Genomic DNA, 27122 nt, shown 5'->3' with positions numbered 1-27122 from the left:
CTTGGGGTTCAATATAAAATACTGTGAAAACGGGTTTACACGATCTGTTAAAAGTTTCGTACTTAAATAGAGATACAATTAGGTATTTTCTTGTCTATTTTAAAGGCCCTCCAGTTGTGTAATGTACATTAAACATACACTACGGTCTTCGCCATGATCTAAGAAACATTTATTCCAAGTTTTATCAAGATTGGTTTAAACGGTTTTGATTTCTATGCGGGACATATACACATACATACGCCTTACTTTCTGCTCTTTAGTATTGATGGTTATATTGACTGTAAATAAAGAACCTCTTTCAGACCTGCCCATCTATAAGAAAAGCGATGTTTTAAGGGTAATATGTTTCTGTGGCATATGGTTAACCGCCTTTACTTTTCCTCAACTAATTTCAGGTTGGGTGAATTTATGGGGCGCCCTAAAAATCATGAAATAGTAAAACCCCAGTCTTCGATGGACTCCAAGGAATTTAGATGATGTCAAGCTCAACAGAAATATTAACAATAAACTATTTCAAATGATTATACTGACTTACATTTTGTAGGATTCTTAAGCATCTTGATAATACAATTTGTCACCAACTGATACTGATAGAATTAATGACTTCAATAGGCAAGACATAAGGAATGAAAAACTGACGCTCCAATCCTCATTTGTTTTTTTTAATTGTTTTGATTGCATTATTTACAAATCATGCACAAGTTTAGACAATTTCTTTTATATATAGATATAAAAATTATGCAGCAACCATCTAAACATCCACTCTATAGCTTTCATTCATTTCAGCATTCCGAGCATTGCTTTTAACACTACCACCACTCGTCATATTGCTTACATGTCTATCTACACTAAAACATTGCTTCAGTTAATAGAAACAACTTTCCAGTTGTCTTCATTCATATTGCTTTCATAAATATCAACACTCAAGTTTATTTTACCACTGCTTTCAGTAGCATCAACGCTCAAAACATCGAACCTAAATAATATCAACCTATGCATTCTTATTAATAAAACACACACACGCGATTGCTTAGAAGATAAACATCACACTAATACATACAAAATATCTCAGACATGAAAATAAGCTATTTCATTTTATGCATGTATTCTAAGATAGACAGTCTTAAAATATTCTGATGAACTGTCAACCAATACTTCAAGATGCTTGAAAGTATACTATAGAAATGATAGAAACATTTATTTGTAATTCAAAGCTAGGCAGGAAGAAAATCTACTCAATTGTCAGAGAAAAAATTAGCAGGATAATAATAAAAGCACTATGTATTTCTACACTCAAGATACTCACATCGTATCATTTCATTCTTCTATGATTTATCACAACTGATTGCTTTATAACTGTAATAGCTGTTCCTTTTTGTCTAAAAAAAACATTTTTTTTTAAGGAATGAGTGAGTCTTACTATTAGCTGCATAGGAGTGGACACTATTAGAAACTGTGTTGTGGAAAGCATTCTTGTCACTAAACGTAAACTTCTAAAATGAAATAAGTTGAGACTAGTTTGGACTTTCCAAATAGTGGGTAGAAACACAGCACCACAGAGTCCCTGGGTAGAAACACAGCACCACAAAGTCCCGAATCACTCAGAACATCAGATTTAGAAAATCATACACATTAATTCATCCTCAATATTTTGGCTAGAGATCCTTTGTTCAACTAGCATATACTGTTTTCAATGGCAATAGTTTCACTAAGTACTGACTGACCATCATTTATAGACCATGAAATAGAGATAAAACATGACAAAATGTAATCAGATTAACACGACTGGCTGATAAGCACAAAATTGAATCAGTCCTTCTGATGTGGAGAATCTGTTGAGACTCTACATAGAATAGTTCAAAATACATTGACTAATCATGAAATACAAACCATAGCTAAAAATGCTAGAGTCAAATATGTAAAGGAATTGTATTTTAAGTCCATCAAGGGTACAGGTATATTAAAACAACACAATCAATCTTTGCATTCAGTTTTGTTGGAATCACAGTCACTCTTATATACACACAATCACACACAGTAATTCTTGTTTTTGAATCAAAGAAATGAATAAATATGAACAATCATGAAAATATCACACTCTGACATTCAGACCTGAAACTATCAAGTCTCCAATGTGAAGTGAATGAAAGTGAACCTAGCACACAGTATGATACAATACTACAGTGTGCCACAAAATATAAACTCAACATATTTTGTATGTTTCTCGTCAAATGAACACAAAAAAACAGTGACCATGGTGGAAATACAAAGATATCAAAATTAGGCCACTATTTGAAGAAAACATGTTAATTAAAAACGTCAACAAAATCTGAAACAAAGCCATGTTATCTGTCTCCTCTCTTTTAGTATATGCTGTTTTTTTTTTTTTATATAAAAAAGATCGTTAACACAAAATGATAATTTGAATATTTCACATTGATTAACTGACTGAAGAAAAGTTGAGAATAGGTTAAATCTAGTCTAAATAAATGACATTAACTGGTGAATTAAAGTAGGCTGGCCAACTATTGGACTGGTATAACATACACAAGATCGATCATATTAAACATAGCTATTTGGGACTTATGATCAAAATATTTTACTAAAGTAAACTGCACACCACTTACAGTAAGCTGTGGTCAAATACCATTAGGAGTCTTGACAACTGCATATAGACTAAAAGCTACTCAATTAAAGCTGCAAAAAAAAAAAAAAAATGAAAAGCTGTGAACAAAAATACAAAAAAAAAAAGAAATGGAAAAGAGTGAAGCTGCCTGAAGAAATAGACCAAAACCAAAACCCCAGACAAAGTAAATCAAACAAATTAATTGCACTTTACAAACAATGAGGCTGTTGTACGCAAAGGCCATCGTGTGAGGAAAAGAAAGGTTTGTTTGACTTGTTGCTTGGTAAATGTACTGAACTGACAATCACAACACATTAAAACTGATACTCATTATACTGAAGGCTGTTCAATAGTCTCGCTATACAATCTAACACTACATAAAAATGTGTTATACACAAAAAATTAAATTTTCCATTAAAAAAAAAAAATGAGAAACAGTCTATTCACAACTAGAGAAACAGACTACAATTCAGAAAGAACACATTGTATGATATGAACAAAATAACACTCAATTTGAATGTATAGAAACTTGGATACACTATGTAGATTTACAAAAAGTGACTTATAATTTAGCAAACCCTTGGCAATTGAAAAAAAAATAAATTTAAACTTCTCCTTCCAACTATTAAAAAAATAGTTATTTTGAATTCACCTTTGTATAAAAATGCCATACTACAGTAATACAATGAAATACATTAAAAATATAGATCTATATAATTGAACTTAAACATCTTGTAGATTAAATTGTCCTATATTTGAGTGTATAGAATCTATTACAGTATTAACTCTATTTCATGTCTAGTGTAAAGCAACCTACAACTCTATATAATGTTTCCAAGTTGAAATTGTTGAAGGTTCAAGGTACACAAATAAAATGTTGGAATAAAACTTAAAACCACTCTACTATATCAATAAAATGAGCCTCCCCATTATTAGGCCTTTCACTCTGTTCTATGTGTAAAAGATACATGTTTATTGCTTTAAAAAAAATCATGTTTGTAAAACAAAGAACATGTTAGATGTGTGTACTCAGTACTCACAGGATTTTTATTTACAGATGGTTATCACTATCACTAGAACCAATGACCTGGGTTAATGCCAGAAGAAGACTTTTGATTGGAAACTACATGATATGTGCTTCACCATAACTATAAGAAACTCTATATAGCATTCATTGTGTATTGAAGCAAAGACTTGCATAATCAAAGAAACAGCTGGACAACAGCATAATTTGGTCCACTGAGAACTTGTAGGCTGTGTAGTGGACATGAGATTGTTGATACAAAAAAATTGTGTAAAAATGTAAAAACAAATAAACCCAAAAAAACCTAACACAACTGGTTTGCATTGACTGGGTTGTCAAGACAAAAAAAAAGGTTGTTTAAAAATGTAAATAAAAGTGAATCAAGCAATGAGTTCAGTCCTTAAGATTGTTGTCAGCAAATTGTGGTGGTTCCTTCCATCAAGGTAGAGACTTGATCCAGCTTGTAGGTTAGTTTGCTTTTTTTAGCAAACTCATCGTCTTCCAATGCATTTACAATCTGTCCAAAAGAAATGAAAATACTTCTTATAAGTTAAGAAATGATACGAACTGGCCAAAAGAAATGAAAATACTTCTTTTAAGGTAAGAAATGATATACAAGTAGTTTTTGTCAAGCAACAACTACATAAAAATACATTCTTTTCTTTTTTGAATGTGGGCCAGATATGGACTTCAATATAATTTTATAACTTAAGTAAAGCATTGACTACTTTTAGATGAGGGGGTAAACTTTCCTGCTAAACTTTCCAAAGAAGAATACAAATTAGGCATTTTTTGTTTCAAAGCATCCATGGTACCCCTTCTCTTTTAAAAGACAGCTATAAATATTGGGAAATTAAAATGAAAGTAGTTGGACACACTGACTTCAAAAGATCATGACCTCAGTTTTATTGTAGTGACAGGTTTAAGTATTACTTATTTAACAAAAATAATTATCATTAATATTGTCAGGTTTCAGCTTCATGCACTTCTATTTCTGAAAATTAATTTCTTTATACAGATTTCTAATAACTAATGTCAGAAGGCAGTGATGCCCAACTTTATTCAGCCTGCATGCCATTTTAATTTCCAAAACTCAAGTGAGGCGGCCATATCACCGAAAAGGTAAGAAGGAAAAAAAAAGAAATGAAATGAATGACTTGAAATCATTTTATATTGTACACTCAAACTGGTTCCAAACTGGTATTCAACACCTTAACACAGAAACTTTGTGGCTAAATAATGCAACGATATTGCTGAGGCTTGGATTTGTTAACTCTAGAACTTTTCAAATGAAATCTTGTTGCCAGTCCAACCATTCTTCTGCCGCCATAAGTAGTCATAGCCTATTTTTCTGAAGGATGGTTGGAACTTCTTTAAATAGACTTTAGTTAGTGGGGGTCTCATGAATGCTCCTCATATTATTTAGCAGAGAATCTAAACTAATGATTCATTCTTTCAAGACTGAAGAAGCCCTATTATTTCTATATATCTATAATGAAATGATTGCACCCCAATGCGGCCTAGTAACCAGATTCAACTATGTATAACATATAACATAACATACATATATTTATGTAAGCATAAAAAAAGCATATAAATATGTTGTAACAAAAAAATCTGTTGAAAAGAACTCCAGTTCACTTACATCATCATAATACTTTTTCACATATTTATACAACTCTAACAAGGCAGCATTTGTATTGAACTCATTCTGGTGGCTCTGTGGAAGAAAGATCAATTATTTAGAGATTTAGGTCTAGTATAATAAGCAATTAAAACAACATGTTAAATAAGAATAGTTTAAAATATATTTAAAAAAAATCCTGTATGATTTTAAAATTAAATGAGCAAATTATGAATAATAAACAGTCTTTATTTATACAGAAGAGTGCTTGAATCATGAAGCAATATAATTTTAAATACATTGTATTGGGAATTGTCCAGTCTTCTGTATTCACACAGTAAATAGTAAAAGACATTGTCCTGCAGTAGGGATAAGCAGACTTAAGTTTTATCTACACATTTTGTCACATCTGATGCAAATGAAGACATTGTGGGGAGTTACAGAAAAAGGAAGCACATCAAATGTATGCCTTACACAAGTAGAACATTACAGGATACAGCATCAATCTGATTTATTCCAGGTCTGCTAATAAATTTTTCTAACACAAGCAGATACTTACTAAAACGCTGCACTGAGGGCTTTGAAGTACTTTGCAGCATGATTTTAAATTGTTTTTATCCCTTCCTGGAGATTACTTACCCGAGATTCTTCAGCTAACATAGCAGTCATATCTTGGTCACTAATGGCTGGCATAATTTTGATATCTTGATAGTATCTGTTGATAAAAAAATGTCATTTTCACTTAAATCTTTAAAATAAAATCATTACATTGAAAGACATCTAAATATCTTTTGAATTTTTGTAAACACAAAGAAATATTTACCTGGCGACCCACTGTTTGTACTTAGGAATATCCTTGGCATAGAGAAGTTTGCCAGAGGGTGAATCTTTAGTCAGCTTGTGCTCCAGAGTAGAGCAGCAATCCATGAAGGTCTGACCTATCACTGTCAGACATGCATCAACAATGTTGGATTTGTAGATATCAAAGGCAAAGTTTGGATTCTTGATCACATTCACCCAGAACCTCAATGGAAGACTGCAAGACAGAGAAAACAGTAAAGAAAAATAAAATTAAAAAAAAAGTACCAAGCAATAATTAAGAGAAAAACGTGACATATCTATTGATTCTAATGATCATATTCAGTGTTACAATAAGGGAGGAAATAACTTAAATGTGTAGTATGATTATGTATGTTTGTTTTTTCTAATTTCAACTTCCCCTATCCCTTAGTCTGTAAGACCTTTGGGGCACAATTTGTTTCTCCATTCCTCTCTGTCTTTTGCCTTGGCAGGCTCGTCTCTTCCTTTATGTTGTCTTCACATTGCTTTCTCTGTCTGCCTCTTCTTTTTCCTGATACCGTTTCCTGAATGTCATTGCATTTGTGATGCAGTCTTTAAATGTGATGCCTATAATCCTTCTGTAGAATCACAACAGAAGAGAAAGTTGCAGACAGATCTTCACTACTGTACCTGTTGGATTTCCAGGTATGAACCACCTCTTCAGACATATTGTGATGCAGAGCCTGATCATCAAGGAAGTCAAACATATACTTGATGGCTAAGGGCAGGGCTGTGCCACGGTGGGCTGTACTAAATATCCGCTCAAATAAATCATCCACAAATGTCTGCAAAGTACCCTGGGGAAAAACAAAGCACAAAAAATTTTAATCAGTAATTCATTTTTTGTTCACACAGTGATCTCTTCACCACTGGAAAGGACAAAGTAAATCACATCAAAAGCTGTATAAACATAAATAAATAAAGAACAAAAATTGTAAAGTGATATTTTCAATACAGTAAGAAAGCTAATTGATAAGATATTAATACAATACAATGGCATTACAATAAATATAATATATTCACTTCTAAGAAACAAATTAATCTATGCAAGACTTAACTTACTTTAGTGACAAGTAACCTAGGCAGGTAGATCTCAGACACTAACTTGCTTCCTCTTTCACCTTCTTTATTATTGGAATCAACATCATGATGCCGCACCTAAACAAATACACATCATGTTTTATTTACTATTAATTGCTACATGAAATAGCACTAGTTACTTCTAACAAAGAAATACTTTTATGAGGTTAGGACAATTATTGTCATTATAGCTTTGTATAGCATGTGTTCCTAGCTCCTATTGTGCGCTCAGTGCACTGTGAGGGAAGGGGGCATCTGAGAGAGTTTTCAATGCTGTTTCTATATGCTCAGCAAAAACACAACACCACTTTTAAGTCTCAAATACAAAATTCGTAGTCCACAGAATTCAAACTCCAGCTCTCTCAGGTAGCAAAACAGTTTATGCCACTAAACAAAAAATCACACAATTCATATAAAATCAAGATTTAAACTTACCAAGTGATAGACTTTACAATCTGAATCATTAGCTAAAAGTGGACCATTTAAAGTTCTATTTAAAGAAGGACTTCTGTTGTAAAATGAGTTTTCTGTGGGGAAAGAGCAAAACCTATAAGTAAGGAGTGTCAGTAGAATAAACAAAATGCTAGCACTTAGAAGAAAGGTTTCTATGTTACCATTTCAAAAACGTATTTGACTTGACAGTAGGCCTACTTACCACTACCATATTTGTGTTTGTCTGGAACATAACTCATATTATACATGGAGGTTTGTTTGGGATGTAAGGCAACATATGCCCCATCAGGGACCTGGAGAAATAGAAATAGTCCTCACATGACGCAAACCTTTAAGACATTTAGAAATAGTCACAAAGGCATACTTTAATGAAAGTTCAATTCAAAAGTGAATCTAATGAAATGTACAAGAAAAAACAACTTTGAAAGTAGAGATTGCCTACCTTATAATGGCTGAGGGTGTTAAGGCGCTTGCAGTCATTCTCCATCTTAGTGGTATGGTCTTCATCACTAAGCACCATTCTCTTGGTGTCTTTAGTTGGAAATATTTTGAGAGGAATTGAGGATTTTTCTCCCAGCCACTCTGGCAGATCAAATAAAACTGTTCCAGTTCAAGGCCAAATGGAAGAAACGGAATAAAAGAAAAGAAAAGAAAAACAACTCAAATTAAGACCAAAACAAACCCAGGAGTCAAATTCAGTTTTAATCATTGTGACAATGGTACTCTGAGTTAGAAATAATTAATTAGTTCACATTAATATACAAGTTCTGTAACTTTGATTTAACGATGTACTTTCGTAGTAAATACATTATATGTTTTTTTAAGTTAGAGTTATAAACAAAAAATTAAAAATTGAACACCATTATAGTGAATAGTCTGAAATAATCAACTCTAAAATGACCAAAGTCACAATTTAAAACTGGATGCTACAAAAAAAAAAAAAGCATGCAATAAACTAAATACAAGACAAACACACACATGTATCTTTTTTTTAGACCTATATACATTTATTTACAGTTAAATCCATTTAATTGGACCATTAGTTAGTCAAACAACCTCCTATTCCTAATTACTCCCTATCCTACAAAGCTGATACAATTTCTACTATGCAATATTAATATTGCTTTTGTAAGGATATTAAATTCCATTTGATCTGAACAAGCAACTAAGAAAAATTAAGTACCATCTTTCTCTCTGGACAAAAATGTGGAACATCACAAGATGAAAAAATTATGAAGACATTACTAGAGTTCAATACTGCCAAATCAAATCAAGATTTTTGGCTTGAATTGCAACTAAACACAAGAAAGCATCAGAAGCCAAGAAAATTGATGAGGAGTCCATTACAAGTTAATTAATATTGACAATACAGAATGTGACAAATGCCTGAGGGAAATGAAGTCAGTCCCATTGCTGTAATAGATATCTGTGATGATTTTGATAAAAAGCCATCTGTCAAAAAAAAAAAAAAAAAACGATCACATCACACTGGTTCTTAAAACCCATGGACTTAAGTGACACATTTTTGTTGACACTGCAGTTAGTTTTGCAAACTGAATAATACTTAAATGTGTGAATTGCTTTCAAGAATAAGCACATGGATTTTTCAATGAATAATGTTTGTCACAGAAAATGAGTTCTTATCCATATGTATCTGTATTTCACATAAAAAATGTGAGGTTTCATTACTGAAAGTATTATAAAATATGCTTATTATTGTAACATAGACAATGTTTATATTAAAACATAAGAAATACTAAAATTGACCCTAAGTGATCCAATTAACCAGAATCAACTGTAGTCTAATTAAAATATAAACCAACTAATATCATGTTCTCTATTGTTCTGGAAATAAAATAAAAAGGGGGTAAAGTAAACCAGCTTAAAGCTGAAATGAGTAACAATTACTTAAAGAGATTTTGCATTTTCAATCTTATTTTAACTTCAATTGTGATGTATGGAAATTTCTATAATTTCTATTTCTATAAAAACGAATTCCTTTAATAGCAAAGCATTTTATGTCATTTAGTTAACAAATGAATTTAATTGTGTAATTTTATCATTTGTCATACATAATTTTACATTTTTTTTAAAGAACTGGTAAAGGCAATTTTTTAAAAATTAATTACAGAATCATTAAAAAAAAGTAACATTTTTAATTTTCCTTAAACAATTTATTTCAAAATTGTTAAAATAAGATTTAATTGTTTTGGCTTACCCAACAGCTCTGACATGCAAAAAATAAAAGTAGAAATAGAAACTAAATGTAACAAAACAAAACAACAACAAAGACATACATGCAAAAAAAAGAGATTAAAATATTTCCAGACATGAAACATGTTTTAAGACTTCAAGATACAGTTTTTATTGTTATATCTATCTATCTGTATTGCTGCCAGAAGCAGAATAAATATTTATGTTACATAACTCTTACAAAATTACATGCAGAAATATAATAATTTGACTCGTTGGATGGAAATTTAATTTCATCATTAATCCATAAAAACTATCAATACTGATAAATAATTGAGAAAAAGACATTGACTGCCCTATTTCACCTGGCAATGAAGAGAATTTTTTTTTAATTCATTATAATCCATAACTCCACTTTCTTGTAAAAGATAATTAAATGTGACTTTTGTATCATTTGCTTATATTGAATTTATGCAGCTAAAATGGAGATAACTCTTCTTGATGTTATGAAATCCTAACAAAAACAGGAATCAAATGAATTATTCAAAGAAAGTGGCAAATAACTGTAAGATTTGTTTGATTTCATGTTTAAGGAATTTAAGGACAGATCTAAAAAAAGAGCAGAAAAAAGAAATGTTTCTAACATTGTTAACAATTATCCTCCCAGTAGTTCTTTATCAGATCTATAAAGTACACTGACACAATAACAAAATTTAATTTTAAGGCTGACTATCACAAAACACTGACTGATATTTCACCTATTAAAACTATTTTAATGTGTTTCTATTATATGAAACTGTTGCTTGTTTAAATACACGCTGTAGTATCCAATGGTCAAAGAGTTCATTGGGGGGGGGGGGTGGTGGTGGTTTGCTAGTGAATGTTCCCAAGGCTATGAGATATTCCCAAGGCTAGTAACTGCTCCCAAGGCTAGTGAATGTTCCCAGGGCTATGAGACCCAAGGCTAGTGAATGTTCCCAGGGCTATGAGACCCAAGGCTAGTGAATGTTCCCCAGGCTATGAGACCCAAGGCTAGTGAATGTTCCCAGGGCTATGAGACCCAAGGCTAGTGAATGTTCCCAGGGCTATGAGACCCAAGGCTAGTGAATGTTCCCCAGGCTATGAGACCCAAGGCTAGTGAATGTTCCCAGGGCTATGAGACCTAAGGCTAGTGAATGTTCCCCAGGCTATGAGACCCAAGGCTAGTGAATGTTCCCAGGTTATGAGATGTTGGTGGGAACAGAACTTACCAAGCTCTAATTCTTCCTTAGGTGGCCTACTACTGAAGGGTGCAGACTTGTACATGGAGTCTAATATTTTTTCTTTCACCTGTGAGATGGTATCACAGTCTAGCACCTTGACTTGGTGAGTGGGTTGAGAACACCTGTCTACATCAATGTCCATCACATGAAGTACCTGAAACAGAGTCAGACATGCAACTTTAGCAAAAATAAACAATTTCAAGAGTTTCTATTTTTTTTTGCTCGGTTGATCACTTGGCAAGGTAGCACCTTAAGCATTTTCATCGTAGGTGAACTGGTTAGTGTACACTTAAAGTAGTTCCATCTAGGTGAACTGGTTAGTGTAGACTTAAAGCAGTTCCATCTAGGTGAACTGGTTAGTGTAGACTTAAAGCAGTTCCATCTAGGTGAACTGGTTAGTGTAGACTTAAAGTAGTTTCATCTAGGTGAACTGGTTAGTGTAGACTTAAAGCAGTTCCATCTAGGTGAACTGGTTAGTGTAGACTTAAAGTAGTTTCATCTAGGTGAACTGGTTAGTGTAGACTTAAAGTAGTTTCATCTAGGTGAACTGGTTAGTGTAGACTTAAAGCAGTTCCATCTAGGTGAACTGGTTAGTGTAGACTTAAAGTAGTTTCATCGTAGGTGAACTGGTTAGTGTTGACTTAAAATAGTTTCATCTAGGTGAACTGGTTAGTGTAGACTTAAAGTAGTTTCATCTAGGTGAACTGGTTAGTGTAGACTTAAAGCAGTTCCATCTAGGTGAACTGGTTAATGTAGACTTAAAGCAGTTCCATCTAGGTGAACTGGTTAGTGTAGACTTAAAGTAGTTTCATCTAGGTGAACTGGTTAGTGTAGACTTAAAGTAGTTTCATCGTAGGTGAACTGGTTAGTGTAGACTTAAAGTAGTTTCATCTAGGTGAACTGGTTAGTGTAGACTTAAAGTAGTTTCAGCATAGGTGAACTGGTTAGTGTAGACTTGAAGTAGTTTCATCTAGGTGAACTGGTTAGTGTAGACTTAAAGCAGTTCCATCTAGGTGAACTGGTTAGTGTAGACTTAAAGCAGTTCCATCTAGGTGAACTGGTTAGTGTAGACTTAAAGTAGTTTCAGCGTAGGTGAACTGGTTAGTGTAGACTTAAAGCAGTTCCATCTAGGTGAACTAGTTAGTGTAGACTTAAAGCAGTTTCATCTAGGTGAACTGGTTAGTGTAGACTTAAAATAGTTTCATCGTAGGTGAACTGGTTAGTGTAGACTTCAAGTAGAGAATCAATCAAACCAGTTAAAGGTCAATACGCTTTGAACATTATAGAAATGTTTGCTCTAATCATGTTTTTTTTTAAAATGCACAATTTTAAAACAAATTGCCTCTAGGAGAATAAAGATTATTATTAATCATATAAGTTGGATATCAGGTGCCTGCGGTCTAATTTCCATACATAATCCCAAAAAGGCTTTGCTCTAACAAGTTTCACTTCTTTACAAAGCTTATATCAACTCATTCTGTCTGACTAGTACTATTTTTGTACTTATTTCTGCCACAGAATGACTTGATATATGCTTAGTAAAAACTCAAAATATTAGGTGTTATAATAAATGAAAAGTTATTATGGAATCCCCATGTTATCTTATAGATTACAGATGTGACATAAAATGGAAACATTAAACATAAATGCAATTTAACCTTGGTTAGGTCAATATTAGAATATGCCACCTCTAAGATTCTGATGTACTCACTATTGATTTAAATGTGACTTGTTGCCTGATCAGTTTGTCCTCACTCAGTGAGTAGCGAGCCTCACTGGTAACAGCATCAACGGGCCCTTTGGAAACTTGCTGTTTGATAGCATTGTACAACATGAACAATGGCTCGCCAGCGCATTCCTGAAGTACAGAACAGTAACAAGTCTTCAAATTGAGGTTTTAGAAATCTACATTCAACATTGTTGACTGATTCAAAGGCAAGATTACATTCAAAGTATATTAAAGTAGGCCTACACAACTAAATAAGCAAAAAGGAGTACACTGCTCATAGAATAAAGGGCACTGTAAAATAGATTTCTAGCATTACTCAGTTGAAAACCTACCTTCAAAAATTTATACAAAAGGAATGTATACCAATTTGTTAACATCTTCTCTGCCACAGACTCATTTCTATTAAATGAGACCAGGATAAAATGAGTTAATATAGATTAGGCAACATTTATTTCTAACAAATAATATAATTATATGTAAACTAAGTCAACGCAAAAACATGTACATTTGGTTTTTACACCACATGCCTATGTGTATCAAAGCAACACATTCACATATAAAGTGTCGTAAAAGGATGATCACCTTCTTAATAGAAGCTTAGGGTGAACTTTAGGATTCTCCACTGTTTTTTCTATCAGCTCAGCCAGCAATGTTTTTAAAATTCTGAAACACACAAAGAGCAACCACTTAATATTCAACTAGATTTTTTTGAACTGAAAAGTTAGAGCAGTGATACCCGAACTAGAGCCTGAGGGTCACATCTGGCCGTGAGTCAATGCTACGTGGCCCTCTGAACTCCTGTCCATAGTGCACAATGAAGTCAAAGAGACTGAGGCTTGGTTCCATTGAGATGGACAATTTTTTTTTTGTGAGCTGGCTCATGACAAATGTATCAGAAATTTATTTGGCCCACAAGAGTTGGCCAACACTGTCTTATACCATGAAAAAGTACAAATATCAAAATCTTATAGTTTGACAAAAGTAACTTAATTAGAGTATAACATTGCTTTTGTGTGGAGCAACTTACTCTGTGGCATACTCCATCTGAGTCTGTAGACTGACAGATAGAAGAGAAGCAACATTCACTCTTTCCTTCATTGTAAAGTCTTGATTGTTTTCTAATGTACGCACAAAGATCAAGAGAAATGTTTTGTTGCGGATCAAATTGAAGAAAGCTTTCAGACCTTTTTCTAGATCTTCTTTATGGCGATAGTCAAGCTGACAAAAAAAAGGGGGAAAAAAAGTTGGCAACTAAAAATTATTAGGAATGGTAAAAAAAATATTAAAGAAACTAATAAATTTGTGTAATAAACATTAATGACCACCATAACATGACATAAACAAAGGCATTTATAAAAAAAAAAACAACCAACAATTTTCAAAAGTACTTATATTTTTAATATTATATTATTATTCCTTTATTTTTAAACTCATATTTTAAAAATGTTTTGTAAAAGGCTATAATAAAATCATTTTACTATTACAAAGTTAAAAAAAAAGTAACTTTGATTTTGTTTTTCCTTTCCTTGGTACTGACCTCTAATTCCTTGATTACAGGATGATCATTACATTCAGGAGGAAACAAGACTCTCATACAGTAAGTCCTATAGTCCCAGAATGGTATAGAGCATCCACCTGAGAGGTCACTGGTCAGCTCTGTCATGTCCGTCTGGAGCTCTGCAAAAGCTGTAAACCAACAGGACAGAAATGTACAAGCTAAAACATAAGTCAAACAACTGATGAGCTGGCAGGAGTAGAACTCAGAATTAGTACAAAGAAATCTACTTGAGCTGCATACCTTCTTTACACTCATTAGCTACTCGGGACTCCAGCTGGTCCATATCTTTTCTCATTTTCTTCATCATGTCATCGTTGCGCCTGACCTTGATGTAGCAACAGATGCCCACGATGATGATCAACACGACTGTCAAAGCTACAGCAACAATAATCCCTATCATTGCCTCCTGGGTCAAGCCTTCCTGTTCCTCAAACTGCAGTACCCCCAGGTTAAAGGTCAAGTTTTGCCCAATCTGAACCTAATTAAAAAAAAAAAAAAGAGTAAAATACATGAAATAGAATTGAAAAACATTGCTCTGCTTTATCAAGTGAAAAAGTTTCAATGCTACTATGATACTAAGATGACTTACAATGACTTCAGGGGATCCACTTCCATCACTTGTGTCTGGTAGGTTTTGAGGCAAGGTGCATGTGATGATAATTTTACTTATAGACATAACCAAACATTCAGTTTTCCCAATGTAGACCTTGATGTCAAGCTCTTTCAAAGGCATCAAATTGACTCCCTATAGAAGATTTGATATTAATCAGAGAATGGTAAAAAAGTTTTTAACTGTAATGATTCACACACACTATATACATACAATGTTCTGTTGCTTTTTTGCTGGGCCATATCAGGTTTGGGATTATTCTTTTGCCAGCAATAAAAGCAGTAATTGTGAGGGAAGACATTTTTGAAAAGTTTATTATTGAACATGTATTGTATTGTGTTTTCTAGCTAATTACAAATGTACTCAAATAGTTAGGTTACGATCCTCTGCTAAATTTAAATATAATATATATATATTTAGTAAAGCAACATTTCTTGAACTGTAAAGCTTATGTCACACCCATAAAGTTGAGCTTAGGTTACACCCATAAAGTTGAGTTGACACCAATACAGTTTAGCTTAGCTCAAATATTTTGTTTCGATCTCCATCTCTTTTAACAAGCTGTTGGGTTGAAAGTACTTGAACTATTGACCCCATTCCATACATTTCCAAGAAAAGAATCAAAGCAAACATTTTTTAAAATCTATCCCATTCATTGAAAAAACAAAATAAGCAAACATTTCTTACATTGATCAATAAAATTTCCTGACTTTGTTTATGTACTTTCTTGCCATCATTGAAAGCATAAAGGTTGGGGTCAGGGAAGATCTTAAATTTGCCCATATGTGTCAGTTTTTCCAAGCCAGAGACTTCATCCATCTTGAAGCCAAAGTCTAGCTCTTCATAGCCATCAAACGTAGCATTCAGGTCTTGTATGAGTGGGGTCACACAGGTGATATTGGTGGCGCTAGAAACTGGAAAAGCACAAGCCTGCAACCCAAACAAAGATAATTATCAAATCAGAAGAAACTCAGTTCTACAAAATGTCAAGATAACAAAGTTGAGTAACTAATGAGGAAAAAAAAGGTTGGTGATTGAGAGTGCTTGGATTACAAACCAGAGGGTCCCAGGTTCGAGTCCTGGTTAAGTCTGGGATTTTTAATTTCTGGATCTTTAGGGCACCTCTGACTTCAACCGCATAAGTTGGAAAAAAAGCAAAGGCAGTTGGTCGTTGTGTTGGCCACATGACACCCTTGTGAACCATGGGTCACATAAACAGATGACCTTTACATCATCTAACCTATAGACCCCATGGTCTGAAAGAAGAACTTTATTTTTTTTAAAATCATATTCCTACTACTAGAAATTATAGTAATCTTTCAATTTTGTAAAAAGGGCATGTGACTTAATTTGCTAAATAAATGCTTCTCAATGAGTGGCTTAATCTGGTAGGGTACCAAACATTTCTTGAGCCCTATCCCAGACATTAAAAATATATATATTTATAAAAAAAAACTTGAAGATCATTGAAAGCAACTTACCCCACTGTATGGGACACCTTTGTACCAGATTAAAAAGTAGGGAGACTGGACACTGTTTAAGTGATGACCAGAGACATTCAATGACAGACCACCACTGTAATGAAATGAATAGTAGTTATAAAATGCTAATATTTTGTTTACATAGTAATAGATTATTTATAAAATCACATAGTTAATATGGCAAGTCATTGGTCAAACAGATTCTAGCCAATTTGTATTCTGTATAACTGCAATGTAAAAACTTGGCATGAAGAAACATTCCTATTACATAAGATATGTGTGATGTTTTAAAGACCAGCTTAGGCGCCAACTTGCTTTAATTGATATAGAAGAGAGCACAGGAGACACATTGAATGCCAAAAGAAAATCCACTGCTGAGGACAGTCATAGATGGTAAAAAGAAAATATAAATTGACCACTAGAGGAAAATTGTTATGTTTGCGCTGGATGTGATAAAGATGTAGGTCGCAGCTGGGGCTGCGTAGCCACATGAAATACTGCATTCCTCATTAAACTGAGGACTCAATGTTTAAATAACTACAGATAAAATGTCATTATGACATGTCATGACATTGTTTAGTGAACAGTAAACAAGCTTGAGAGACACAGGGGTAAGAGAGCTCCTACCTTCTGAACCCTTGTAACCTTGAGAGCCAAGTAACATTGGGGTTTGGCACATAATGAAACTGTATTCCATTAGTATCCAGAGCAGTTTTGTCAATTGTTACAGACACATCAACAGGCTTTGAGAAAAGAGATTCATTGACACGTGAGCTCTTGCAGGAAATGGCTGCAAAGTCAATCCTACAGAACAAACACACACAAAAGTTTAAATGATATTATTTAAAAATTTGATTACTAAACAGACTTTTAGTAGATGGGGGTGCAGTGGTAGAGTGGTTAATCATAACTTTGGGCCCTAGGTTCAAATCTCAGTGAAGAATGGGATTTTTGAACTGCAGGATTTTTAGGGCACGCTTAAGTCCACCAACTCTTAACGGTACCTGACTTTTGTTGGGGAAAGTAAAGGCGGTCGGTCTTTGTGCTGCCCACATGACACCCTTCTCGTTAACAGTTGGCCAAAGAAACAGATGACCTAAACATCATCTGCCCTATAGATCACAAGGTCTGAAAGGGGAATGTTTTAGAAGATACAATTTTGTAGGAAAATATCAAGATCATAAATATGGTACACTCAAACTAAAGAGAAAAAAAATTCATTCCTTAAGAAATGAAAATGATGTTCGACATTAATCTTGATATGACAGATATACTCTAAGGTGTAGCTAGCTCAGTGCCATTAATCTAACAAAAGAATTTTAGCCAACAATACCTAGTGATTTCTCGACAGGGATTATTTTTTCCAAAGTGTACAGAGATGTTTGATCCAGAGTTCAAGTGCAGACCACTAAGTGTCACTACTGTGCCACCATCATAGGGTCCAAACTTAGGGTAAATTTCTCTCAGATCTGGTTTCTGAAACAAAGTATTAAAGACAGGCATTAAAGACAGGCATAGGACACATTTACATAATGTGAGCTCTAGAGTTTCAAGTGTTATGTGTTTATATCTTCTCCTAAAAAGAAGAACTTCAGGTGTTAATCTAGTACTGCAGGTTCATGAAAGTCTACTTATGTCATTGGTTTATTGATTAATTCATTCAATCTGTTCCATGGCACTAGGAAAGAAAGAGTTCTTGTACACATTTTTTACAGCATATGGGATGAGAAATGCGCCTTTATCATTGTGGGAATATTTTATCAGGTTGTTTGATGTTAGTTAAGGCTGCAGAAGGATCCTAGGTATCACATTTGGTATTTAAAGACCACTAGGTATGAGGGTTAGGAAACTTAGATGTTAGGATTGGAGAATTTAGGGGCTAGGGTTAGGGTATTCTACAGTTCTTATTTAAATAAACATGAAAACACATCAGCTGACAGTATTATAAATAAAGGAACTCATTTGGCTTTACTTCGAGCTAGTCTCATTTACTAATACCTGTTGTTGTTGTTTTTGTATTAGTTATTTCTGGTTCAATGTTTTATGTTTTATTGCTACATTACTTTTGACTAAATTTAGTCTTTTTGCTCTAGTCAACTCTAGTGAAATGTGAATATACATTTATTATAAATCTCACATCTCTATTGTTGCATCTGTTCTAGTTTCTTGATTTTTTCTTGAGTTAAGAAGTCCCAAACAATTTCCACATATTTTAATATTGATAACACACATATAATGAATCTAAAACTTGTATCAACTAAACTTACCACAAATTCATACTTCTGGGGAAACTCTGTACGGAATCTGTTTCCCACAGAGACATGGACAATGCCTTGGAAGGTGAGATTGTATGTATTACTTCTTTGGACTTCACAAACAATTCTAGAAAAAGAATTTGAATAAACATTTTCTTAACCAGAGTTTTACATAGTTCTGTAGAGTGAATACCTAGGAGAAAATTTATCAAATTTACTGGAAGACAAAGCTTATCTATGAAAAGATAAATAGTTTTGTATATTGAGGTAAAACTTATTATACATAAAGTGTACTCAGGAGAAACTTCTAGAAAAAATAGCCAGGATATGCTGCTTCAGAGTAAACCTCAGTCAACAATGTCATTCACACTTTACTTGCACAATTCATAATTAGGCAATGTGAAATAAAATTTTTTAAAAATGAAACTCATTACTGCATAGCAATGATGTTGAGCTCATTTCCTTTTATGACCTAACATTTATGTAACTATTATGAGGTTAACAGACATAATTTTTGTCAAGATGTAGCCAACCATTCAACTGGGTCTCAAGGGCTACACTCCAGAAGTAAAAGTAACACAATTCAAACCCTAGACCTTCACATAAACAGACAAGCACTTCATTTATTTAGTTCATTTCCTTAGTTCCAGCTGTATACATATATTTTTACACCAAAAACCTCTGGTTGGAAAATGACTCAGTTTTAGACAGAAAAGTAAAGTTGTAGCCTAGAAGCAGAAGGGATTATAGTGCTGAAAGGCCAAAACATAAAATGAGTCAATGATAAAAAAAAAAAGGGGCAAGTAGCTACCTGCTAGGAGGAGAGAACTCTACAACAAGACAATTCACTTGCATCACACCATCGATCGTCACTTTGAGATCATTTTGGGCTGCCACAAAATTTTCTCCTATTATAGTCAGTAATGTGCCACCTCCGACTGGGCCAGATAGGGGAGACAGCTGTTGGTAGAAAGAAAACAACTAACCTGAAACCCTTTTTAATTCATTTTTTTACACTACAATAATAATATTGGCAATATATTTCTATTGTGAGAAGTGTAGGATACCTTCCATATCATAATAATTTTATTGTAGAGATTCATTTCGATGTCATAGAAATTCACAGTAATTGCATTATTGACTATAGTTTAAACATTCTACAGAGTAAATACATCACTAAAATCTATTTATCCTATATTTTCAAGATGTTAATAAAAAAAAAAGACTATTGGCTATGTTACAATTTTCTTTTTTCTTTTATAAGATAATTGATACATTTTAAAATATTTAATATCACATGTAATGTCAATATATAACTTTAAAATATGTAAGCAATTCTAACCTAATTAGCTGAGTTAAAATAATTACATTTTTTACTTTGATTTTAGAATAATGGATACACTTAGAGTTTAAATATAGCCAGTGTTTTATTATTTCAATGACAAATATATTGTGTTTTCTGAGATGTGAACTAATGATGTAGGGTATTCAGTCAAGAAAAATTTAAAACTTTCACAATATGAAACCTTCACTATTTACATTATCAAGACTTTTAAGAGTACCTGTAAAAATAAATCATTTTTCTCCAGACTAAAAATGTACCTGCTTGATGTGAGGATTATCACAAACATTGCCCTTGCGAAGGCTGTGGGTATTCTGACAGGATTCTGCAGGTTTGCATGTTTTTCCCTCACACCATACACACTGGTACTTCTCCTCGGCTGTTAGGCAAGCACCGCAAGTTCCAGCCATGACAGAGCATTTGTAGACTTCAACTAAAACACAGGTCATAGATTTGTAGTAGCAGATGAAATCAGGTGGACATGCAAGTTGATGCAATTAGGAAAGGAATTCAAAGTGGAATTGTTTAACCTTCTACTGAGTGATCAGTACTGAGCTCTCAAGTCTCTACTGTGTTAGGATAGTATTACATTCTATCAACTGATGAATCAATGAAGGCAATGAGAAAGATTTGAAACTCAATGAAATGTAATAAAACTACAGTTAGAAAGCCTTACTTTGTAATCCACTTGGATTGTCTAATGGATGTTTGCCATCACCCCACAAGATTTCCATGACAACAGTTTTGCGACTAATAGTCTTTAGGTAATTAAACTGAGGAAAAACAAAATTAGTTATTATTTAGGAAACTGTAGAATGCTTAAAAAAAAAAAGAGAAAAGAACATTAAGCTAATGTAATAGAAAGATATCATTTTTTCAAATAAAATTTATGATTATTGAGAATTAGAATTCTAAACAAGTACTAATAATTTGATCATATGATTAAAATAAAGCAATAAATAAATATACAAGTACCTTATGAAGATCACAAGAAATATTGAACAGTCGTCCCTGTCCAATGGAGACACTTCTGGCTGGAACCTCAGTAATGTTGTCAACCCTGAAACTGCACCACAACTTGTCCTGCTGAAAGTCAAACAAGGAAACACCCCTGACACTGATAGATGTCATGGAACCAGCTGCCACAAGAATTTCATTGCTGGAGTTCCAGTTCTCAAACTTGGGACAGAACTCTGGGCCAGGATTGTGCATTCTGAACTGTTTCTAGGATGAGAAATACAAATTGCTATTGTCACAGAAAATTAATCAATAGAAATTTTGTTAAATAGATTTGTCCAGATTATGATTCCTGATTAAAACACTTCACTTTAAAGCTTGAAGATACTTTAGTCTTTTCCAACACTAATGGCTGACATGCATGAGAAACTATTTATGTTTGTTAGGTTTTTACATTACAACAGTATTAAGCTAACTTAATTTGACCTGATCCATGGAACTTTGTCTATTCATTAATTAAAGACGTCGTGGTCATGTGGTAAAACACTTTGCCACATTGAGCTGAGGAATCTTAGTTCAAACTTTGGTGATTACAAAAATTTGGGATTTTTAGGGCACCCCGGAGTCCACCCAACTTTTAATGGGTAAATAGCATTTGTTGTGTTTTGAAAGTAGAGTTGGTCATTGTGTTGGCCACATGGCACTCTTGTGAACTGTCAGCCACATAAACTTTACATTATCTATTGTCATAATTGCAAGTTCTGAAAGGGCTATCTTTACTTTTTTTTAAATAGATACTGAAAACATTCCATCAATCAGATTAGTTCTACACATTTTGTCATTACCAAACAAAAAATTTTCATAGAAAAGTGAAAAGTGTCTTTTTTTCCAGAGAAAACAATATTATGTCACATTTACATTAGAATTGGATGGAATTTGTAAAATATTTTTTAATATGGGCTAGAAAAATGTACAACGTGTGTAGAAGAATTGAACAGATCAACAACTTCAATTAGAAAGTAGATTGTCAATAAAAAAAACAACAGGAGAATCAGCTAGCTTCTTAAAATGCTGAGAGAGTGGAGAGTCATGATTGAGTTTAGAACTCATACAATGCAAGTAAAAAAAAAGTACACATAAAGAGAGATAGAGAAACTGGATATTTATAAGTCAATGCTAACCTCAATTTTCTGCCCAGAAATGACAGTGTCACCATGACAGTGCTGAGCAGTGTTGTCAGTACACATGTGTTTCTTGATGCACCAGGAACAAGGGAACTTACTCATTGTGCAAGATGTACAGCTGAAATTTTTTAAAAAAAGTCTAGAATTAATAAACAAAAACTACCAACTAAACTTGTAACTTGTATAGTCCAACAAAATTCACCAACAAACAGATAAGCATTTGATTTCTAATGTTTCTCTAAAGCTGAGGTTTAAATTAAATAAAAATGTTTTTTTTTTATATATTATTGGCAAGATTCTTAATTCCCTCAGTCCAGAGTACATGTATGTTAATGAAATGGAAACAATAAAATATCCAAAAACGATCTAGAATGAGTCAACCCTAATGCTTAACATCGGAGAGAACATGCACCAGTCAACTAACTTACACTTTATGGTGGGCACAATTAAAGAATGTGACTGTATCATGGACAAGTTCTGTATTATTCAGCAACAGCGACAGCTTCATAGACACAGAGTCTGAAGAAATACAGCCACAAAGTCAAATACAAGAAAATACTGAGAACTTCAAATACAAAATAATTCATTACAAAAAATAAAGGCAACAAAAGATGCACACATGAAAGCATCAAATGGTACGATGAAGCATTGTTTTTTTTACACTAAATAATGGGTGGTCCCTACAGACCAGTTGTTCACATATTACCTCATACACAAGCTCATGCCTACATTGGATTCACAAGAAATAACACAAATAGACAAGAAAGCACTATTATTACTGTTATAAAATTGACTTAGGACTTAACTTTATAAACCAAACAGGACACTTTCTTGTAATCACAACTAGCTTTAACACTCATTGTGAGCATAATGAAAGTTATTGTAACTATTTTAACCATCTTAATGAAAGTTATGTCAAGAAAAATTTTCGCGTTTTGGTATATTTTATTTTCAAAAACAGGTACCCGTTAACGCAGGTACCGCTAAAGCACTTATTTCAGGCATTGTGAATCAGATGGTGGTGAACTATTTTGAATTAGGCTTCTAGTATGTATTAACTCAACATCAAACATAAACATTACAATAGCAGTTATTGCTTTTCCATAGAGTGGCTGTTTAAAAAGGGAATCTAGGAATTACCTTTTCCAGTCTCAAAGGGAGGCAAGAGTGATTTCTCTGGAGTAAAACACTGAAAGTTATTGTGTGTTCTGTTGGCCATTCTGACAATTTTGTGCTCAGTGTTGAATGCCGTGAACTGGCAAATGTAGAAAATTTGGTTTTGAAAATCTGGCACATTTTGTACATTCAGTGTCAACTGAAAAAAGGAATGAAAACCTTGTTTATTAGATTTTTTTTTATATACAAATGTTAACAAAAACATATCAAGAATTGAAGTCAAAACTAGCATTTCAAAATACAAACATTCTCTGAAAGTTGAGAAGTTCTAATTGGTGTCTGATGCTTTAGAAAATGTTTAATCTAGAAATAGTAATTGTACAAGTTAATATAAATATTATCTGCCAATGTTGGATGACATTGGGCATCTTTTCTACTGTAGAGCAATATCTATTGTGTCTCTGTGCCTTACACCTATACACCACTAAAGAAATGAGATCTACAAATAATGTGAAGTGTTTCTGTTGTACTACAGTTTGAGAATTAGTAAATTATGTATCAATGTTTAATGACACAAAGAACAAACAGATGTCAGAAACCTGTCAGGCGTGTAATCAAATGTCTGGTCTATTTCTGGATTCAATCCCTAAATCCTCAGCTAAACAGCAAGTGCATTTTGTTAGGCAAATTTGTTTAATAAGGGTTATTCATTTTTAAAAAATGCTACACATCACACATAAAGAATTGACACATCACTGTGTTAAAAAAGATAGACATCACCAAACAAAAAGAAATGTACATAAAAAAAAAAGAATTGTGGATGACTATGTCAAGAAGTTTCTGATCACTATGTAAAGAATATACACATTGCTACACATAAAAGTTGTACATTACCACAAACAGGATCAATAGTTCATCAACTTACCAGCCCTTCTCTGTCTATAGAAATCTCTTCTGGGAGGATCTGCTTGATTTTGGGACACTCTTGTTTTGTGTGGGATAGCCATCTGTTGGGGTACTTACTGCCATTACACTCAGACTTCAAGCTACACCTGCAATGACCAATACAATCAATAGAACATGCAATAGTTTTGGTACAGAAAAAAAGAAGGTAGCAAAACACTGTTGAATTAAGTCTCTTGTTTCTTGACAAGAGTTTGTTGGAAGCACCTTTAAGTAGAACTAGGTAAAAAAAACACCAAAAAACCCAGAGTAATCTAGATTTGTACTTATTTGTGATTTTATATTATTCCTAAATGAAGATCTCTTGCAGGCTTCAGTAAAAATAAGAAATTAAAATTAATTGATATATAATCTAGAATACATCAAAATTTATATTATTATTGTCTTATTCAACTTCAAATTACTTTTGACAACATGACACATTCAGAAAAAGTTTTCTGAGATTTAAATGAAGTATTTGTTTTGACAAAGCAATCTTTAAAAATATTTTCTTTTTAAATATATAAACAAAGTTGCAAAAATAAACAAAGTTGTAAAAAAAAAAAGGTTTTAATATTTGAAATTGCACATTGACAACATAAAAGATGAATGTCAGCTTGACAAGATTTTAGTTGGACTCTGAACACAAGAGATGGTCATGGTTGGAATTGAATTTATTTGACAGAAAAGACAAAAATACAATACAAAAAAAAAAGTGATGAAACCAAACATTTTGAAACTAAAATTAGCTGCTACTCAGAGTGATTAGAAGAAATTGTGCCAAGTTTTAAAGAGTTTATTTGCCCTCCCATGACAGAATCAATAGAAAAATACACAATATCTAGTAGTTCAAAGACAAATTAGAAAAAAAAAATAACAACAGCATGACATTAACAGAGTGCCAAATAGTTTTGTGTTAAAAATTGGTCCATGTGACATCAGAGATCACAATCAGGGCAAGAAACACATAGACCAAAATTCAATGCTTATAATTTATGATATATCATTGCCTGGTGAATGAACTGGTGAAATAAATTTAATTTCGGTTTCTCAAATTTGATTAAATCTAAAGGAAAAGAGAGTACACTGAAATACGATGTTCTGTTCTAATCAATATCCTATGTGAAAGCCTATTCGAAATTCTATGGCATACAATATTCTGATTTGACTTCTACACACCAGAACCGTTAACAATGGCTGATTCCAAGTCATCCATTTCCCCCTTTTTTACGACTCCCTAGATACTTTTTATGGCCAAAGCCAAAGCCCTTCATGGAGCTTATTAAATTTTTTTTAGACCACATAAAAAAAAACAACTAGAAATTGTTTGAGTTTGATCTAGTTCTAGGATTCATGGTCTCTCTCAGAGTGCTCTCCCCTTACAGGACTTATCTATGTCCTGTTGACAGCTTCAAGAAATAAGTCTCAAGGGTAAAAGAAAAAAGATATTTATTTGTGTGTATATCTGTGTAACAAGGTTAAGAGAAGGGGGGGGGGAAGTACACCCATATTAAAAGGTCAAACCACTAAAATAATAAAATGCACATATATTGTAAAGCTTTAATCTTGATGTATGTATTTCAATCATGTAGGGTACACAGTGTGACATTCAAGCTGCTTGCTGTTAAACCAGTTCTTTACAAATGCACAGCAAAGTCACAAAGCAGATTTTTGTTTTTCTTCTGTTGCAAAAGATGCAATGAAAGATGTTTTTTTTTGTTTTTTGTTTAATGCCCCAATGATGCCTAATATTTAGTCCAACAGGTCAATGAGACATTGTCCACCTCACTGCCCAGTAGTAGGACTGAATATGAAGGACAAGCTCGGCCTTGCTCTTCCTAAGGCAAACATCCTAAACACACACATTTGGCCTCAACACACATTGAGCCCTCTAGTAAAGGAAGCAGACTTTCGTCTCATCCTATTTCCAATGTTTCCTGAAAGAAAGGCATGCAGTACTCCGAGTCAAACTGGACTCGTTCAGAAATACACTGAAAGGACAAAAGGAGCAAGGTGCAGCGAATAACAAAGAAGTTTGGCCAGAGGTCAGTCAGTCATGCAGATAGACACTTTGAGTTGCAAACTAGCGTTTTTGGTTCTCTCCTTTAGATAAACTAAAGTCACAAGTTTCATAGAGACTATATTGTTAATCCCGCGCGGCAATTTGAAGTAGTATTCCCCTTTAAATTAATTCAGGATCTAATGTAACAAGTTTGTAGGTTTATATTGTATTGTTGTTTTTAATTGTATTGATACATTATTTAACACATGTGTCTTGTTGATGTTATTGTTGCTGATATTTAGTAACAGTTCAATCTAATGCAACAAAAAGTTCAAACAGATTAGATGTTTTTCCTACTGCGTCAGACGTATCGTGCCTTTCCGGAAGCTATAAAGTGCATTTCCGCCAGCCTCATCGTACTTTTCCTTCAGTTTTATGTCAAACAAGTCATCGGAACCTCTGATTGCCACTGTCTCTAACAACTTGCAAACAGACCAGCTCGTCATCTAATAGAATGTTTGACTACAGAGCAGCAGACATGTCCAGCACGTGACAGGCCGTCAGGACTGAGCTAATTCAGACATCAAATATCAAACCTTTCCTCCCACATTCATTCATCTCCCCTACCCCCTTCTCTAGGCCCTATGATTGACAGCTTCGAGTCAAGGGAAGAAACCTCAAAACATCTCCGCCCGACCACAGATTTCAAGTCAGACAATTGTTGCATAGAAGATTCCTAATGACCAGAATATCTGCAAGTCTCCTCGCCCAGCCTCCCCACCCCCCCACCCTTTGCGCCCTGGACACGTTCACAAGTGACGGCGCCTCAAGACACGATGCCGGC

At 33.5% G+C, this 27122-nt stretch overlaps 1 protein-coding gene across 11 annotated transcripts in view; it reads right to left on the bottom strand.

The window, feature by feature from the left end:
• Positions 1 to 648: 648 nt before the first annotated feature.
• Positions 649 to 27122, bottom strand: part of LOC106070840 (plexin-A2-like) — a 198503-nt gene continuing 172029 nt past the window's right edge. For 10 of the 11 annotated variants that reach the window (XM_056027644.1, XM_056027647.1, XM_056027642.1 and 7 more), the window contains 30 exons: positions 24260 to 24386; positions 23359 to 23533; positions 22647 to 22737; positions 22216 to 22336; positions 21053 to 21301; positions 20754 to 20850; positions 20338 to 20510; positions 19547 to 19695; positions 18748 to 18862; positions 17814 to 17956; positions 17108 to 17284; positions 16481 to 16574; positions 15687 to 15929; positions 14979 to 15134; positions 14630 to 14867; positions 14369 to 14517; positions 13859 to 14049; positions 13414 to 13494; positions 13164 to 13230; positions 12814 to 12960; positions 11091 to 11256; positions 8090 to 8247; positions 7850 to 7940; positions 7630 to 7721; positions 7177 to 7272; positions 6745 to 6911; positions 6098 to 6310; positions 5914 to 5989; positions 5296 to 5370; positions 649 to 4167 (listed from right to left, as the gene is read on the bottom strand). In XM_056027644.1, coding sequence (XP_055883619.1) covers positions 4063 to 4167; positions 5296 to 5370; positions 5914 to 5989; positions 6098 to 6310; positions 6745 to 6911; positions 7177 to 7272; positions 7630 to 7721; positions 7850 to 7940; positions 8090 to 8247; positions 11091 to 11256; positions 12814 to 12960; positions 13164 to 13230; positions 13414 to 13494; positions 13859 to 14049; positions 14369 to 14517; positions 14630 to 14867; positions 14979 to 15134; positions 15687 to 15929; positions 16481 to 16574; positions 17108 to 17284; positions 17814 to 17956; positions 18748 to 18862; positions 19547 to 19695; positions 20338 to 20510; positions 20754 to 20850; positions 21053 to 21301; positions 22216 to 22336; positions 22647 to 22737; positions 23359 to 23533; positions 24260 to 24386 — 4222 coding nt within the window. In that variant the 3' untranslated portion in view covers positions 649 to 4062. The remainder of the gene's footprint in view (positions 4168 to 5295; positions 5371 to 5913; positions 5990 to 6097; positions 6311 to 6744; positions 6912 to 7176; positions 7273 to 7629; positions 7722 to 7849; positions 7941 to 8089; positions 8248 to 11090; positions 11257 to 12813; positions 12961 to 13163; positions 13231 to 13413; positions 13495 to 13858; positions 14050 to 14368; positions 14518 to 14629; positions 14868 to 14978; positions 15135 to 15686; positions 15930 to 16480; positions 16575 to 17107; positions 17285 to 17813; positions 17957 to 18747; positions 18863 to 19546; positions 19696 to 20337; positions 20511 to 20753; positions 20851 to 21052; positions 21302 to 22215; positions 22337 to 22646; positions 22738 to 23358; positions 23534 to 24259; positions 24387 to 27122) is intronic. The other variant, XM_056027652.1, reaches the window with a different exon arrangement.

The sequence above is a fragment of the Biomphalaria glabrata genome, chromosome 4 (genome assembly GCF_947242115.1).
Source record: "Biomphalaria glabrata chromosome 4, xgBioGlab47.1, whole genome shotgun sequence".
Taxonomy (NCBI): domain Eukaryota; kingdom Metazoa; phylum Mollusca; class Gastropoda; family Planorbidae; genus Biomphalaria; species Biomphalaria glabrata.
The sequence above is the reverse complement of the archived record's forward strand: the minus strand, read 5'-3'. Positions and strand labels throughout refer to the sequence as shown.